Source organism: Mandrillus leucophaeus, unplaced genomic scaffold, assembly GCF_000951045.1.
Source record: "Mandrillus leucophaeus isolate KB7577 unplaced genomic scaffold, Mleu.le_1.0 Scaffold1571, whole genome shotgun sequence".
In the NCBI taxonomy this organism is placed as follows: domain Eukaryota; kingdom Metazoa; phylum Chordata; class Mammalia; order Primates; family Cercopithecidae; genus Mandrillus; species Mandrillus leucophaeus.
The window spans coordinates 53,444-70,316 of record NW_012101556.1 but is presented as its reverse complement, the minus strand read 5'-3'; the positions used below and the strand labels follow the sequence as shown (position 1 = coordinate 70,316).

The 16,873-nt window shown below is 34.1% G+C and overlaps 1 protein-coding gene across 1 annotated transcript in view; it reads left to right on the top strand.

Moving 5' to 3' along the window:
• Positions 1-16,873, top strand: part of KCNT2 (potassium channel, sodium activated subfamily T, member 2) — a 250,671-nt gene that overhangs the window by 185,550 nt on the left and 48,248 nt on the right. The window contains exons 9-12 of the mRNA XM_011975599.1: positions 749-929; positions 2,255-2,419; positions 4,547-4,683; positions 7,394-7,457. Coding sequence (XP_011830989.1) covers positions 749-929; positions 2,255-2,419; positions 4,547-4,683; positions 7,394-7,457 — 547 coding nt within the window. The remainder of the gene's footprint in view (positions 1-748; positions 930-2,254; positions 2,420-4,546; positions 4,684-7,393; positions 7,458-16,873) is intronic.

Sequence of the window (16,873 nt, the reverse complement as noted above, 5' to 3'; positions counted from 1 at the left end):
TTTTCTAGTTTATTTGCATAGAGGTGTTTATAGTATTCTCTGATGGTAGTTTGTATTTCTGTGGGGTCAGTGGTGATATCCCCTTTATCATTTTTTATTGCATCTATTTGATTCTTTTTTCTTCTTTATTAGTCTTGCTAGCGGTCTATCAATTTTATTGATTTTTTCAAAAAACCAGCTCCTGGTTTCACTGATTTTTGGAGGGTTTTTTATGTCTCTATCTCCTTTGATTCTGCTCTGATCTTAGTTATTTCTTGCCTTCTGCTAGCTTTTGAATGTGTTTGCTCTTGACATGAGTTTTGGAGGGGACAACATTCAAACCATAGCACTTGGAAATTGTTAACTCCTCAAGCCTTTTACTGTCTCTTCTTCCTAAATTATAAAAAAAGAAAAAGAAAAGACTTGGTATTTTGGTAGGGATTCAGTGTAGCGATTTCTGATCTCGATGTTCATTCGGTGTCTTTGTGTATCACCCATGAAATTGTCTGTTCGTTTTACAAGTTACTCAAATATACTATGTGATATTTTAACTACCATATTTGGTCACTAATCAAAATAAGAGCATATCTGGTCAATGTAGGAAAATAACTTACTAATTATGTTTTCCTTAGAAAAATATATTATAAAATATAAGAGCCTGACTATTAAATCGCTTTATGAAATGTGCTTTGGCTTTCAACAGAATAATGATGAGAACTTTTATGTCCCATTTGAAAGATTTAAGTTTAATTCATATTTGTTTCTTTAGCATTTGTGGGATCCAACATCTGGAACGAATAGGAAAGAAGCTGAATCTCTTTGACTCCCTTTATTTCTGCATTGTGACGTTTTCTACTGTGGGCTTTGGGGATGTCACTCCTGAAACATGGTCCTCCAAGCTTTTTGTCGTTGCTATGATTTGTGTTGCTCTTGTGGTTCTACCCATACAGGTAAACATAACCATCTTACATTGTATAAAAATGTACAGAGACATGAAATTGAATCCTCCACATTTAATAAGAAATGGAAAGTGGCTTATCTATCTAACAATAATTTACTAACACATATTATCATTACATTTAAGCAATTACATAAATTACTGCAGAAATGTCATTTTACATTTTATTAGAAACACCAAGTTGTTTCTTTTATCCTTCTAGTCATAATTGATGGCGCTCATCTTATTTCAATCCTTCAAGATTTTTTTTAAATATAGAGTACTTAATTATATTAAATATAGAATAATGTAGTTTTAAATTATAGGATGTTAGATCAAAGAAATAAAGTTGTGAAGGGTTGATTTATCTTGGTTCTTCAAAATAAACCACAAAATCATACAGTGCAATGAAGACAAATCGATTACTTATGTTGGCCAAATAAAACAAAATCTGGGCCAGGTACAGTGGCTCATGCCTATAATCCCAATATTTTGGGAGGCTGAGGCAGATGGATGACTTGAGCCCAGGAGTTCAAGATGAGCTTGGGCTATAAGGTAAAATCCCATCTCCACAAAAAAAAAAAAAAAGAAGAAAGAAAAAGTCTGAACATGGTATGTAAATATTATGTGGCACTTTGAGGAATGAGTAAGGAGGTTGCAAAGGGACAGATATATAAATGAAATTAAAAATAAATAGATGCAATCTCTAACTCTTTCCTATAATAAGCCCTGGGTGTCCATGTGTGGGCAGATCAGAAGCAGGCTATGGGGAAATGCAAATCAAACTTGCATATTCCGTTGCAAAACTTTGGCTGCAATGTTTCTGAATAGAATACCTACAAAAATGGCCTTCCTACTCCAATAAATCCATGCATGTCTTTCTTCCTGACATCCCTCCCTTGCACCTTTCACTTTACTCAGTTGCTGGCTACTATACAGCTAGAATGTGGCCTTGTGTGTTGTGGTAAGAGTAACTCCTATTGCATGAGATGTGGTTAGAACTTGACAGAGAATGTCGGAAAATAGCAATGAGGCTTTTCTGTTTCACTCAGCTCTACTGGACATAAAGCAGAGGTACAAACCTCTTTGTGGCCTGTTATTATGTAATAGCAAAATCATGTTAATATGTTTCCTTAGAGACCTGAAGCCCCCGGGAGGCATTTGCAGCCCTGTAGAAATTATATGAAAAGTCTGTTGTTGAAGGGGAACACTGACAATTAGAATCTCAATGAGTTCCGTCTGGGAAATTGAAAGTACTTAATAAACAATAGATGTATTGCATTGATTTATTTATTTCCTTACCTTGTTTTTCATTCATATGTGGAAAATATATTACAGTTTGAACAGCTGGCTTATTTGTGGATGGAGAGACAAAAGTCAGGTGGAAACTATAGTCGACATAGAGCTCAAACTGAAAAGCATGTCGTCCTGTGTGTCAGCTCACTGAAGATTGATTTACTTATGGATTTTTTAAATGAATTCTATGCTCATCCTCGACTCCAGGTACATTTGGCTTACGTTATGTACTATACTGGATTGTACCTACTAACATATTGTCAAAGTCAATTAACTGATGGTGCAGCCTGCTTTGTGGAGGATTTTTATTTATACAACCAAATATAGAAAGAGTAAATGAAGAACCACAAATATAACCAGGAACATAGAAAAAAATGCTGAAGGAATACACAGTATTTTAAGTTTCCTTCTGTATCTACGCTAAAAGACAGATGGAATAATGTTAATGGTACAAAGAAGATTTTTCTTTGAATTAAAAGATTGCTTTTTCTCCCTTGGGTAGAGCATAAATGATATTTTTATGAAACAGTGAATTTTAAGATAAAATATGATAAAACAAGAAGGAAACCATTTCAATATCATCTGCTCAGTTAAAAACTGCAGAATTTTATCAAGGATTGCTAATGGAAATGTGGAAGTCTGGGACTTTCATTTTTTTTCTTCTGTTTCCTGAAGTATAAATAGGTCCTATTTGTATAGCAATACATGATCAAAAATTGGACAATAACTAGGTGAATTGAGAATATGAATTAAGAAGAAACTTTTTTTCTGTCTATGCAGATCAAATTCTTGAATATTTCCACTTTCTGCTATGGGCCACGGCATTAATCTCCTTTCCTGATTACTGCACTTAATATATTTGAAGGTCTTGTATTAACTCAACCAATTTGTGTCAAGAAGTTGAATAACTCTAGACTTCAAGACAATGCTTAGTATATCTAATTATCCTTTCCTTACAAAACATAGAAATATTGATTTGTGAATATTTTGGAGACCTTTATAAATACTATATTTTTGTGTTTTAAAACACCTAATTTACAATTGATTCTTAAATGGTAGAATCATTTTGTTCTGTCTTAAATGACAGAATCATTTTGTTCTTATTCTTTTGTTTTGTTTTCATTTCACTCTTTTCATGTTAACTTGAATTTTTAATAGCAACTCCATACTTACTTGTTTTTTAAAATTATTTATATTTAATTAATTTCAAGCTTACTTATTATAACCCATAAAGAAAATCCATTTGGGGGAAAATTCTGATCCCATGGTTTATTAGCCTGTTCTCACACTGCTATAAAGAAATACCTGACAGTGGGCAATGTACAAAGAAGAGATTTAATTGACTTATGATTCCACCGGCTATACTGGAAACATGGTTGGAGAGGCCTAAGGAAACTTACAGTCATATGTAATATGAAAGGGAAGCAGGTGTGTCCTCATATGGCCAGAGCAGGAGGAAGAGGGTGTGATATACACTCACTATCAGGAGAACAGCAAGGGAGAAATCTGCCACCGTGATTCAGTCAACTCCCAGCAGGCCCCTCCCTTAACATTTGGGATTACAGTTTAACATGAGGTTTGGGCAGGGACACAAATCCAAACCATATCACACAGTCATTAACTTTGTCTAGTATCAATGTAGAGAATTATTTAAACTCCAGAAATTCCTAGTAGATATATTTCACAGCGGTAAAATGGTGAAAGTTTACCAGAGAATTTTAATTTCTATAGATCATTGTTTTAAACCGTTTCACCACTTAGATGTAATTTTCTCCAAATGACCATATATTTATAATATTTTGATATAATGTTCTTTTAATTTATTTTATCAGTATTTTCAGTGTTTTTATGAATCCTTATTCATTCAAATATCCACCAGAAACTGTTTAAAATTATTGTATCATAATTATATAGCCAAATGATATAAATCGCTACCACAGTTTTGATCCTAAAAGTAATGAAGTATGATACTTAAATGTTTCTGCCTGGTGTTCAATGTATATTTTAGGATCAGTCTGTGGATAGAACTAAATCTTCACAATGTGAAAGTGTGTGTCAGGTATAACCACTGATTACCTTCCCTTATGCTCTTAGTAAGATTGAAATAAGTTGAGATGAACTTATTGGTTTATGAGATTTGTGTATGTCCCAGTTGTATTTATTATGGTGTAATGCTATTTAATATATGCACAGGTTTTAAATGTGAAATTTTATTAGCAAAAGTTCATTTCAGTTTTATCATATTTCAGATTTTTCTTAGGTATTTTATTTTTCAATGTAGTATAGCATAAAACATTATTGTTTCTATTCCATTGCCCATTTTGTTTTGAATAGGATTATTATGTGGTGATTTTGTGTCCTACTGAAATGGATGTACAAGTTCGAAGGGTACTGCAGATTCCAATGTGGTCCCAAAGAGTTATCTACCTTCAAGGTTCAGCCCTTAAAGATCAAGACTTATTGAGAGCAAAGTAAGTATCCCTGCCTTTCATCTTGCAGCTTACAATTTTGAGTGACTTAATATTTTCTCTTTCCTCCAAATTTTAGCAATTTTCGGTGTTGCAAGATGTGTTGATGTTTGAGTGTAGACTTTTGCCTTAGTCCCTCTGCTGGCCAAACTAAAAGGTTAAAAATGTATCATGAAATCAGTGTGTTTACTCCTCTTTTTCAACCTCATCTCAAGGCAGAATTGTTCAGCAGACTGTGACCACACAACACAATGAGAAAAGTGGCCCAGTATAATTATCTTAAGCTGTCAGAGATTCACAGAGGCATCTAGACTCACTGTTAGAGTAGTCTCCAAATCCCTGGATACTGTTTTTATCCCACATATAAAAATTGTGGGCTAAATATGATGTGACATACCAGTGCAGTGTGAGTTAGGGTTTACGTTTTAAAGACCTTGCACTATGTATTGGACAGAGAGCACTTGTGTTCCCTGGGGTCAGAGATAAAATGGTTGCTGTGGACTAGAGGAATCAGAAAGGTGACAGGTCTTACTTAGCTATCCTCTTCTTTTTGTGCATGTACCAGGCAATTTGTCTTAAAGGTGACATGGTCTTAAACATTTGTCACAAGTTAACGAGTTATATCGTACGAGCAGAGTGTCAGTATTATTGAGCAGAGTGTGGACACCAGGGAAACAGAGTTTCTGCAAAACAATGTCCTTAGTTTCAGATGCCAGAAGGTGTCTTCAACAAAAGTGGTTTTGCTCAATATTTTCTGCTGTTTTTAAAGTTTTAAACATGTCTTCATGTTTATCCTTGAGTTGCCCTACATGCCCTTCTAGATTTAAAAGTCTCCCCACTGAATTGAATATCATAAGTGCTTTATACTTTTTTTTTCTTTCCTGGATAACCTGAGTGTGCACGAGTGGGTGTGTGTTTGTGCCTGTCTTCACCGTGTTTGCAAGCGTGTGTGTGTGTTTGTGTGTGTGTGTGTCTAGTGGGTGTTGGAAAAGAACAGAAGAAAAGTCAACTGTTTTGTGGAACAGACTTCCAGACTCCTTTGTGCTGCATAATCCTTCAAATGATGACTGGATACCTAGTCAGGAACTCTGATGTTACCTTTGATTTATATATAATGAAGTCAATTTAATGGAGTATTTTTTCACTGATTTAACTTCTGAAACAAAAACATCACGAAAAACTAGCAGGATATAATGAGTGTTACCTAATTGGAAAGTTACATTTCTTTGAGAGTATATTCATCTTTTAGGTGGATTAAATATATTTGTGGTCAGTGTACACGTGACAGTTCTATAAGTCATCAGATTTTCCCAGCACATCAGGTAAACCCTGGCTTTAGGTGTTTAGAGTTTGCTATCTATACTCATTATTTGGGTGTGCTAGAGAAATAGACGCTTAGATACTACTATAATCTAGATCTTTGTATTAATTGGTGTAGATAATCAATATTCCTTATTTATTGTATGACAGCTAAGTTCTTCACACAATAAGCATGAGTAATATTCATATTATGTTCAATATGAATTCGTGTAATATATGGAGGCTTCTTTCTATCTAACAAATTTATCTGAGTTATTGGTATAGCTATTAGTATCTAAGCTATATACTATTTAGGATTAATATAACTAATTTATTACTAATAGTCTTAAAATGATCTCTTGGTAAAAGCAATCATATTTACAAGAAGAATTCCTCCATGGGAATAAAGGAAAAGTGAAGGGAATGAAGGAGAGAGAGAGGTAGCTGGCTGGTCATACTCAAAAAACTATTTTAAAAAATAAGAGTGACGCAGTATCCATTTTTATGTTCATTTCCAATCTTAGCTTCCTATAAAAGATTTGGGATTTAATATAAACTAATACATTTTTCAGTGCAATTCCTTATGCATAGAGCATGGAGTAGGATTCTCCAAACAAGTTTCATAGGTTAGTTGCATGAGTTTTGAATTGCTTCGTTGAAAATGGTATTTAGAGAAAGTTATTCAACACTTCTATTATCTTAATAACCATGGCGCAACATCTTCCCACAACTGTTTGGTTTGGTCTTATTTCAAAGACTTTTATATTTCCTCTCCATAGAAAATTTTTTTTTGGAAAATATTTACTTTATCACAGTGAACCACAGAGATAAATCATTCCTCATTTTGAAAATAAACATTCCTGTGCTTTTGGAACATCATGTATCAAACACTAAAATATACTGTGTCTTCATCACTAAACTTAGGAAATATTGAACCCTAGCATGAGGGGAAGGGGCTTGGGAAAGGATGAATGATCTCCAGGAAGTATAAATACAGAGTAGAGTTTGACTTATGAATATAGAGAAGCTGTATTCCACCCCTCTTAGTTTGATTCAGACATTACAGTTAAAATACGATTAGTCATAAAATAAAGACCAATATATCCCCTTAATTTACTCAAAGCATGCATATAAAATACATTTAATAGCAAAAAGGAATAAAGTTTGACTTTTATTAACTTTTGTCATAAAACATTGAGTTATAATAGACAACCCAGTAGCAGATTTTTTTTTTTCTTCAGAGTCAGATATAGTTAAGATCTACTAGAAATTCAACTTTCATTTAAGCTTAAGGATACACATGGTCTACATGTACATTTTGTGCAATATATGGACTAAAGACTTAAATTCTATTTTTCAGAAAACGTGTAGATATTTCAGTGTGTGATTATTTTGTTTTTCCGTCTGTATTTAGGATGGATGACGCCGAGGCCTGTTTTATTCTCAGTAGCCGTTGTGAAGTGGATAGGACATCATCTGTAAGTTTCTAAAATCTCTTTTAGTAAGTTGTGCTTTCCATTTTAAAATATTTTTTTAAATTTGAGTTTTTAAAAATCTGCCAACATTAAGTGTTGGTGACCTTAAAGTTTTACTAAAAGGAAACAAATATTACAGAGCTGCCTTTTCCTTAAGAACAGTTGTATCGATTATATTAACAAAAGTGTTTTTCAAATAGTTTCTACAAATACTCTCATAATCTGTTGGTCAAAATGAATCATATATAAACAGAACTAGACCCCTTTTTTTAATTAAATATGTCTTATGAGTTGTAGTTTTGTTAAAGTGGCCTCAGTTTTTTCAACCTTAAGACAAAACAGATGGAACACGCATTAGAACCAACTGGAGAGTTTCTTAAAAATATGCATTTGAGAACCTTCTATTCAAGATATTTGGGGTGGTAATCAACAATCTTTATATTTTTAAAAGCTCCCCAGGTAATTCTGAAACACATTTCAGTTTGGTAACCTTTTGCTTATATGATATTTATGATGCATTTTTTAGTTCCACAGTTCTATTAAACTTATAACTAAATTAAATTGTATAAAGCAAATAATGGTATAAACTGTATTTTAAAATTTTTCATTTTATTACTTTTAAAAGTGCTTCATTATTTTATGTTCAGTAAATTCTACTATCTCCTGTGTTTATAAGCCATTGACTCCATCTGTAGCCATTATCTGTGGTGTGTGGACATATGAGAACAATTGGTGGTTTTTATAGCAACTGAGAAAAGGCAAAATGTGCATAAGTCTTTCAGGTATATGTTTTATTCTCTTCTGGAGTACTTAATAGGCATACTCTTTTACATTAATCTAGGACTGTAAGTTCTGAATGGGCAGGCTCTGTGTTGTCCTCATTCTAATTTACCTAAACTACTTATCCATGTCTAAGATTTTAAACTGATTTTCTCATCTTTCATTTGGAGTGACAGCTATTAGCTGAATGGTGGCCGTGCAAAATTCTTATGTTGAAGTCCCAACCCTTAGTACCTCAGCATGTGAACTTATGTGGTGATAAGGTGTTGAAAGAAGTAATAAATTTATAATGAGACCATTAGCATAGGCACTAATCTAATATGACCAGTGTCCTTATAAAAAGAGAAAATTTGAAGGCAGCCATGTATACAGGGAAAACACCATGTAAACATGAATTTGGCAATATACATGCCAAGGAGAGAGATCTGGAGCAAATCCTTCCCTCACAGCTCTCAGGAAGACCCAACCCTGCCAACACCTTGATTTCTGATTTCTAGTCTGTAGAACTGTGAGACAATAAAATTCTGTTGTTTAAACCATCCAGCTTGTGGTATTTTGTTTGGCAGCCCTAGAAGCTAAGAGACAGGCGGGTCACGAGGTCAGGAGATCGAGACCATCCTGGCTAACACGGTGAAACCCCGTCTCTACTAAAAAAAAAAAAAAAAAAAAAAAAAAAAGAAGAGTGTAGACCAAAAAATGATTGGAAAACTTTAAAAATTTTTTTGAAATATATTTATATATATATACTTTTTCTTTTATATATATATATAAGAAAAAGTATGTGCTCCCCGCTTTCTTCACAATTACTACCTGAATTCAGATCAGACTGATTCATCAGTTCATTTAAGCACTACTTTAATCGTCTTTTAATTGGTTCAACGTCGTAGGTACTCCAAACATGTTTACTGAAGAAATGAATTTGAACTGAAGATAATCAAGTGTTTCTGTAATTGATTGACTTATGTCATTGTGAGTGTTGTGCCCGTTCGAGTGGTAATTTGGCTTTAAAATATTTTCAGTTTTTCAGTAGGTATACTATCTTTGTGTAACAAGGGAGGTGTAAGCATTAGGAAATAAATACATAATATCTTCTAGGGTACCCTTTATAATGTGAATTTGGAAGCTTTTAGTTAATCAAATGTATTCTTTTTTTTTTTTTTCCTGACACTACTAAATTGGAAGAAGTGAGTAAGAAGATTTACACCTATAGGGACAACAGATTTGGTAGATGAGAAAATACTAATTTTATATTAATAATAATTTTGCAAGCTGCAAAGCAGATGGATGAGTGGCAACAGTGAAGGAAGTAAAAATTTAAGTTGAGACAGGAAACAAATTAGAAGCAAGCTGCTTTTTGCAACGGAACCTCAACAGTCTCAGAAAATAGAGGTACCAGATGTCTCTGAATGTAGGGTTATATGTATGACTAAATATATGAATACTGGTTATAAGTCTGTAAGAAAAGTAAGTTATCTGAACCCCTCTACATATCCATTGCAGGTTACTTTCCTAATCCTGGTAAAAGAGTTTTGGAGAATTTGATCCAGGGATACTCTCTACTCAGAAACACCACCTACAGTTAAGAGTCTAGGTACCATGCTAAAATTAAGGGAATTAAGAGTAAGTTGCCTCAGTGAATGCCTCTGAGAACTGTTACAGCCTGATCTGTATCTCTATTGATGTTGACACAAGATTGGAGGAGTTTCCTCAGGGGAAATGATTCAACACAAGATAAAATGCCTTATATCAATCAATCAAAAGTGTGTGCGTCTGTGTGTGTGTGTGTGTGTGTGTGTGCAGAGATATGAAACCTGGTGTTCCCTAGTGCAATATTAAAAATTGATAACTCTAAAATAAAATCTATTTGAAAAAAGCTCTCTGCCTACACTCAAATACTAACCTCTTTTGAGTGCTTAACTCCTACTTGTATTCAGACACCAGACACAGGGCTTTGAGGACATTTCTAACAAGAACAAGAAGGAATAAGCAACAAACAAAAAACACATGCACAAAAAGAGAAACTCAGAGGAAACAAACAATACCATATAGTTCTGGGAAAAGAAAAAATCAATCTTAAAATATATATTTAATAAATATTCCTAGTTATATGAGAATATCGTACATACATAAAACAAGTATAGTAGACTAGATCACAAAACAAAACAAGACATTCAGTGAACCTGAAAGAGCTCCTGGAAATTAAATCTAGCGTAACAAATGAATAATTTAATAAAAAGCCTAGAACGTAAACCTAAGGACATTGAAGAATGAAGAATAATAAAATAAGCAATAAAACCAAATAGTGTAAAAGAAGAATTTAAAAGGTGAGAAAATTATGGTAGCTAAGGAGAAGCAATATCAATATAGTAGGAATTTAAGAAAGGGATTTTATGAAACACTGGGGTAGAATATTATGAAAGACATAATGCACTCAAATTTTCCACACAGAAATTGTCAAATTGAGAGGGCCCAGTCATTATACAATTAGGACTAGAGAAGTTCTGTGCTGGTCAAGAAGAAGGAAACAAAAGAAAAGCCAAAGTAAAAAGGAAAAGGCATATGAGGAAGAGGAAAAATAGGAGAAAAAAGAAAATATTCAAAACTAAGGGTGGAAAGTTAGAATATCTTCAGACCTCTCATCAGTAATGGCAGAAGACAGTGGGACAATGCTTTCAACATTCTGAAAGGAAATATTTTTTCACTTAGAATTTTGTATCCTGGCAAAAGTTTGGTCTAGTAAGAAGGTAAAAAGAAGTTATTTATAGAAACTAAAGATTTTAAAGAATGCACAACTCTCTGGAAGCTGCTGGAAGATGTGTTTACCAAAAACAAGGAGTGAGTGAAAGAGAAGTAGCTTCAGGGGATCCACCACAGGAGAGAATGAAAATTTCCATACTAATGGTGGAAGTGGACCGTAAACAGCAGGCTCTCAGTGCCAGCAGTCAGACCATTGTGGGGAGTGGAGAACTTCGGGAAGGCCATCTCTGGGGAGGAGACCAAGCTGGTGTTACCTGATGTGGTTGAGTATATTGAGAACAGCTTTCCACTTCTGGTCAGGTGTTTTGGATTGCAATGCGTCTCCCCTTTTATTTTCACTTGTTGGAGCCCTAACTCCTAGTTCTTCACAATGTTACTGTATTTGGATGTAGGGCTTTTAAAGAGATAATTAAGTTAAAATGAAGCCATTAGGGTAGACTCTAATCTAATATGGCTGATGTCCTTAAAAGAGGAGAATAAAATAATAGGATATACAGAGATATCAGGGGTGCATGTGCACATAGAGTAACCAGGTGAAGAGGCCAATGTCACAGGCCTCAGAGGAAACCAGCTATGATGGGACCTTGTCCTAGAACTTCCAGTTGCCAGAACTGTGAGAAAATAAATGTCTTTTGTTTAAGTCATAGAATCTGGGTTGTTTTTGTAGTTGTTGTTGTTGTTTTTGAGACTCGAGTTTTGCTTTTCTTGCCCAGGCTAGAGTGGAATGGCTCGATCTCAGCTCGCTGCAACCTCCACCTTCCAGGTACCATTCCTGGCCAATTTTAAAATATTTATTCATCTATTTATTTTTATTTTTATTTTATTTATTTATTTTTGTAGTTTTAGTAGAGATGGGGTTTCTCCATGTTAGTCAGGCTGATCTCGAACTCCTGACCTCAGGTGATCTGCCCGCCTTGGCCTCCCAAAGTGCTGGGATTACAGGTGTGAGCCACCATGCCCAGCCAAATCTGGGGTATATTTTTAATGGTAGCCCAAGCAGACTAATGCATGCCAGATTCTAAATTAGTAACGAGTGGTTAGAAAACTAACAAAGGTCAAAAGAGACAGTAAGAAAGGAAAACAGATTACTCAAGATTGGAAATATAATTATAGCACTCGACATGCCATATTATGAAAAACAGCCATAATAATGCAAACCCTGAAGATTGGTTTTTAAAAAATTATTGAACTACAGTCATGCACCGCATAACATTTCGGTGACAGACTGAATATACAATGGTAGTCCTATAGGATTGTAATGGAGCTGAAAAAATCCTATTGCTTAGTGACATCATAGCTGTTGTAACTTAGCAGTGCAGAGCTTACGTGTCGGTGATGATGTTGACAAAGATCAATAGGTTATACCCTATAGCGTAGTACGTGCTAGGCTGTGCCATTTAGGTTCTGTAAGTCCAGTCTATGCCCAATAACAAAATCATCTAATGATGCATTTCTCAGAATTTATCCCCATCGCTAAGTGACTCATGACTTGTATATTCAAAGGATGGGAAAAGGGAAATTCAGAATGAGGGATGAGAAGAAAGATATACCCTTTTGTTTCATAATAGAAAGCTAGTAGATAATAATTTAAATTGAAAAGCAGGAAATAATAATAAAATCAGTTAGAAATATGAAAGGAGGTTAGGAGAATACCTAGTTTTGGGGCTGTAAAGGGACTGCCTCTGCGGAGTGGAAATATGGTGTGAGAGTAGGAAGGAGAGAGGAGGCTGCACTTACATGTTATGGAACTTGTCTTTTTGGACTGTGTACGTGTATGGGTTTGATAGTATTTTTAATTAAATGTGATTTAGAATATGCCTTGGTCTAGGAAAAATTCATTAATCTGAAAAATGCGCCATTAGTTGTGAGGAGGTAAGCAGGCTTCTTGTCACACGAGCTTCATGTAACCCTTGAGATGTCAGTATAAACATGGGTAAATTTGCAGTTGAACTGCCTGTATTTTTCATATATGTACTCTTTTTGTATTTCAATAAAAATCTATTTACAAGAAAAAGTGGCAAGCGGGATTTGTTCTCCAGGCCCTCATAGTTTGCTGACCTCTGCTATAGATAATTAAAATTGTTTTAAATTTTTTTCTGTGGGTATATAATAGATGTATTTAGTTACTTTAAGTGAAATAAGCCAGGCACAGGAAGGCACACATTGCATGGGATCTAAAAATCAAAGCAATTGAACTCATGGATATAGAGAGTAGAAGGATGGTTACCAGAAGCGGGGAAGGGTAGTGGGGCAGTGGTGATGAGGAGATTGGCTTGGTTAATGGTTATAAAATAAAATAGAAAGAATGAATAAGACCTACTATTTGATAGCACAACAGTGACTATAGTCAATAATAATTCAATTGTACATTTAAAAATAAATAAAAGTATAAGTGGATTATGTGTAACACAAAGGATAGATGATTGAGGGGATGGATACTTATATATTTTTTAATTCAACTTTCATCTAAACTTCTAATTAAATTATTCTGTCTTACTTTTACTTATGAATCAGGAGAAGATATAAGGCATGCCAAGTGAAGCTTCATAAAATAGGTAGAACTCAACAGCTGTTATACTTTTGCAAAAACTGTTTAGTAAAACAGGTAGCATATATAGCTATGAAAAGTTTAGTAGAATAGAGAGGGGTCAGTAGGTAGAGTAGTAGCCCCCTTATCCACGGGGAATAATTTCCAACATCCCCAATTGATGCTAATTATTGGTATAATTACCGATAGTACCAAACCCTATATATAGTATGAACAAATTTCTTTTTTCTTCTTTACAATTTCATGGATACAGGATTCGGTCTTATTATAGATCTTAGCAACCTCAGCATATGATATTTTTCTTTCCTTAACTTGAGAACTTTCACCTTTTCACTTCGAGGAGGCACTTGACGGCTTCTTTTTGGCATATCCAAATTGGCAGCATCGCTACTCTTGCACTTTGGGCCACTAAGTAAAATAAGGGCCACATGAACACAAGCACTGCAATACTTCAAGAGCCAATGTGATAACTAAGATGGCTAGTAAGTGGCTAATGGGTGGGAAGCATATATAGTGTGAACATACTGGACAAAGGGATGATTCATGTCCTGGGTGGGACAGGGTCGGAGGGAGTGAAATTTTGTGCTACTTAGTATGGCATGTAACTTAAAACATATAACTTGTTTATTTCTAGAATTTTCCTTTTAATATTATTCTGTCAAAGTTGACCTTGGGTAACTGAAACTGTGGGAAGGCAAAACTGTAAAACTGTGGATAGGGGGACTATTATAAAAGGAAAACAAGTAAATTTTTGAAAACCTACCAGGGAAGTCAGTGTCAGAATTGGAGCATCTTGAACAAAGGGACAACAAGAGAGTGCCTTTGAGTCCTGGCAACTGGGTAGAGTTTTAGGTCTTGATAGACAGAAAGGGTAAGGAAGAAAAACTCATGTTCATGAGCGGTACAATATCTCTGCTACTTTGGCAAAGACTGGAATCTCTTTTAATTGTTTTATGTTTGGATGTACAGGGACTCATGGAAGTGTCTACAGCCCTTGGAGAGATAGAAGGTTTGAGGGACTTGGTTATAAAATAGAAAGCAGACTATTCCTAATGTGCTTATATCTGGACACAACAATAGGCTGTATCATTCACCTCTTTTTTAAACCATTTATATGTATATTGGTGAGCACAATGATTCAAATAAAGAAGTATACAAATTATGCATTATGCTAAGTAGCTAACAGTGTTAGCATAGAGGACACCACATTGCTTGGTAATTAACATTCTCCCATTTAATGTATTGTTTCTTAGGAAGGATCTGGCATAGTTGCTGATGCAAACACTACATTATGTCTTATACAGAGGTTGATTAAACAATTCTCTCAAACGCCACTACTCCTCCTCCAGCATTTGGTGTAAACTCAATCAGGGTGGTAGAAATCTTTGCTCTTTGATTCCTCAAAAGTTAATAAATGCATGTTTTTTCCAATTTTCACAATGTCGAGGTCTGCTTGTTTTGTTTGTATCATTCTCTAGGGACTGTATGGTGAATACAGGAGAGCTTGGTCCAGATAATTTCTTTTAGTTGCCTCTCCCCAAGTAAGTTGTTCTTGAAGAGAATAGCCAATTCCTCCTTTGTGATTAAACAGTCTTGCTACAATTGAATCATTCACATGCAGTAAACTTTTCTCGGATATTCATTTAGAAGAAAATGAAATGTTTTGACGTTGGCCCTTAATATGATCAAGCCAGTGTCACTGTCATTTTATGTGCTTCCAGTACACAGCCAGTGTGTTGGGAGGGTCAGAAGGCCTGGAATCATAGTATGTTCTTACCTTATGTAAAATACTCTGACTTGTCTAAAGACTGTCAGGTCTCTCTTTTCTTAAACTCACTCACACTAAATGGTTGAACCATATGGAAAAATTATGGAGAATTATTTAGGGGAAATTCTCTTTCCATCTTACAAGGTATAACAATCAAAGCTTATTCCTAGACTCCATACTGTTCAATATGGTTGAAAATTGTGTTTAAACCACTAGTAAGTACTGAGAATAAACAGGAACATTTTACACTTTACCAACACAGTTAAGGAGAACAACAACAACAACAAAAAACTTTTACTTTGTTTGCAAAAGTAATATACAACATCAGGTCAATTACATGGAATCTTGGAGAAATATTTGTTAGGTTGATAAGATTGAGCAAATTTCTTTTTCTTCCCATAGCCTCTATTCTAAGAATAACATTGTGAAATTAATTAGTGAAATGTTTATGATTCCTTAAGAAAGACAGATTTAGAATAAATTTTAAAATGTTTATTTCTGGTTAGAGCATTTCCAAAAATTACTTTTAATTGATTAATCTTGCAGTATTTTCTAATAGTCAGAAATGTAATTGTAATGTACGGAGTATAACGTAGTTTTTTATAGTATTTTGAATTAGAATACATGTAAAACTATATTTTTTAAATCTGTATAATTGAATTATTAATATTAAGCATAACTTTGAAGCAATTTTCCTCAATGTTGTTCTAAATCAATCCGACACATTATGAAATCTTTTTTTACATATATTATGATCCTTGGCATGGTACAGCTTTTGAAAAACATTGATTGCACACTATTTTTAAAAAGTACATATTGAATTATTATTGCTGAATTTGTAAAATTACCTGATTAAGTTATTTTGTTGTTTTAATGACAACAATGTTAAAATTAGGCAAACACTGCCACTCCTAGAATTGGTCTGTGTATATTTTTCTGATTGGAGAGGGGAATTTCTGAATAACATTAAAATGCAAAATTAATAAGTATTACAAATACTCTGCTGTGGAATTAGCAATATTTTACAAAAAATAAATGTATGTCTACATAAAATTTTGTATTCTTTATTAGAAAAACAGTAGATAATCATGAATTTGAAAGTGCCATAGCAAATGATTCAGTAAATTTTTCTTTTTTCTTTGAATGGCCAAAATTATTTAGAAAAATTATTAAGTGTAATTTCACTGTGATCAAAATGCTTTCTGACTACTCTAGATTAATGTTATTTAAAAACAATAAAGCACATTACATATGCTTTTTAAAGAAGATGCCCAGTTTTTTTTTATACGATGATTACATTTAAAGATTTGGCAATCATTAAAAAGTCAGGAAACAACAGGTGCTGGAGAGGATGTGGAGAAATAGGAACACTTTTACACTGTTGGTGGGATTGCAAACTAGTTCAACCATTGTGGAAAATAGTATGGCGATTCCTCAGGGATCTAGAACTAGAAATACCATATGACCCAGCCATCCCATTACTGGGTGTATACCCAAAGGATTATAAATCATGCTGCTATAAAGACACATGCACACGTATGTTTACTGTGGCACTATTCACAATAG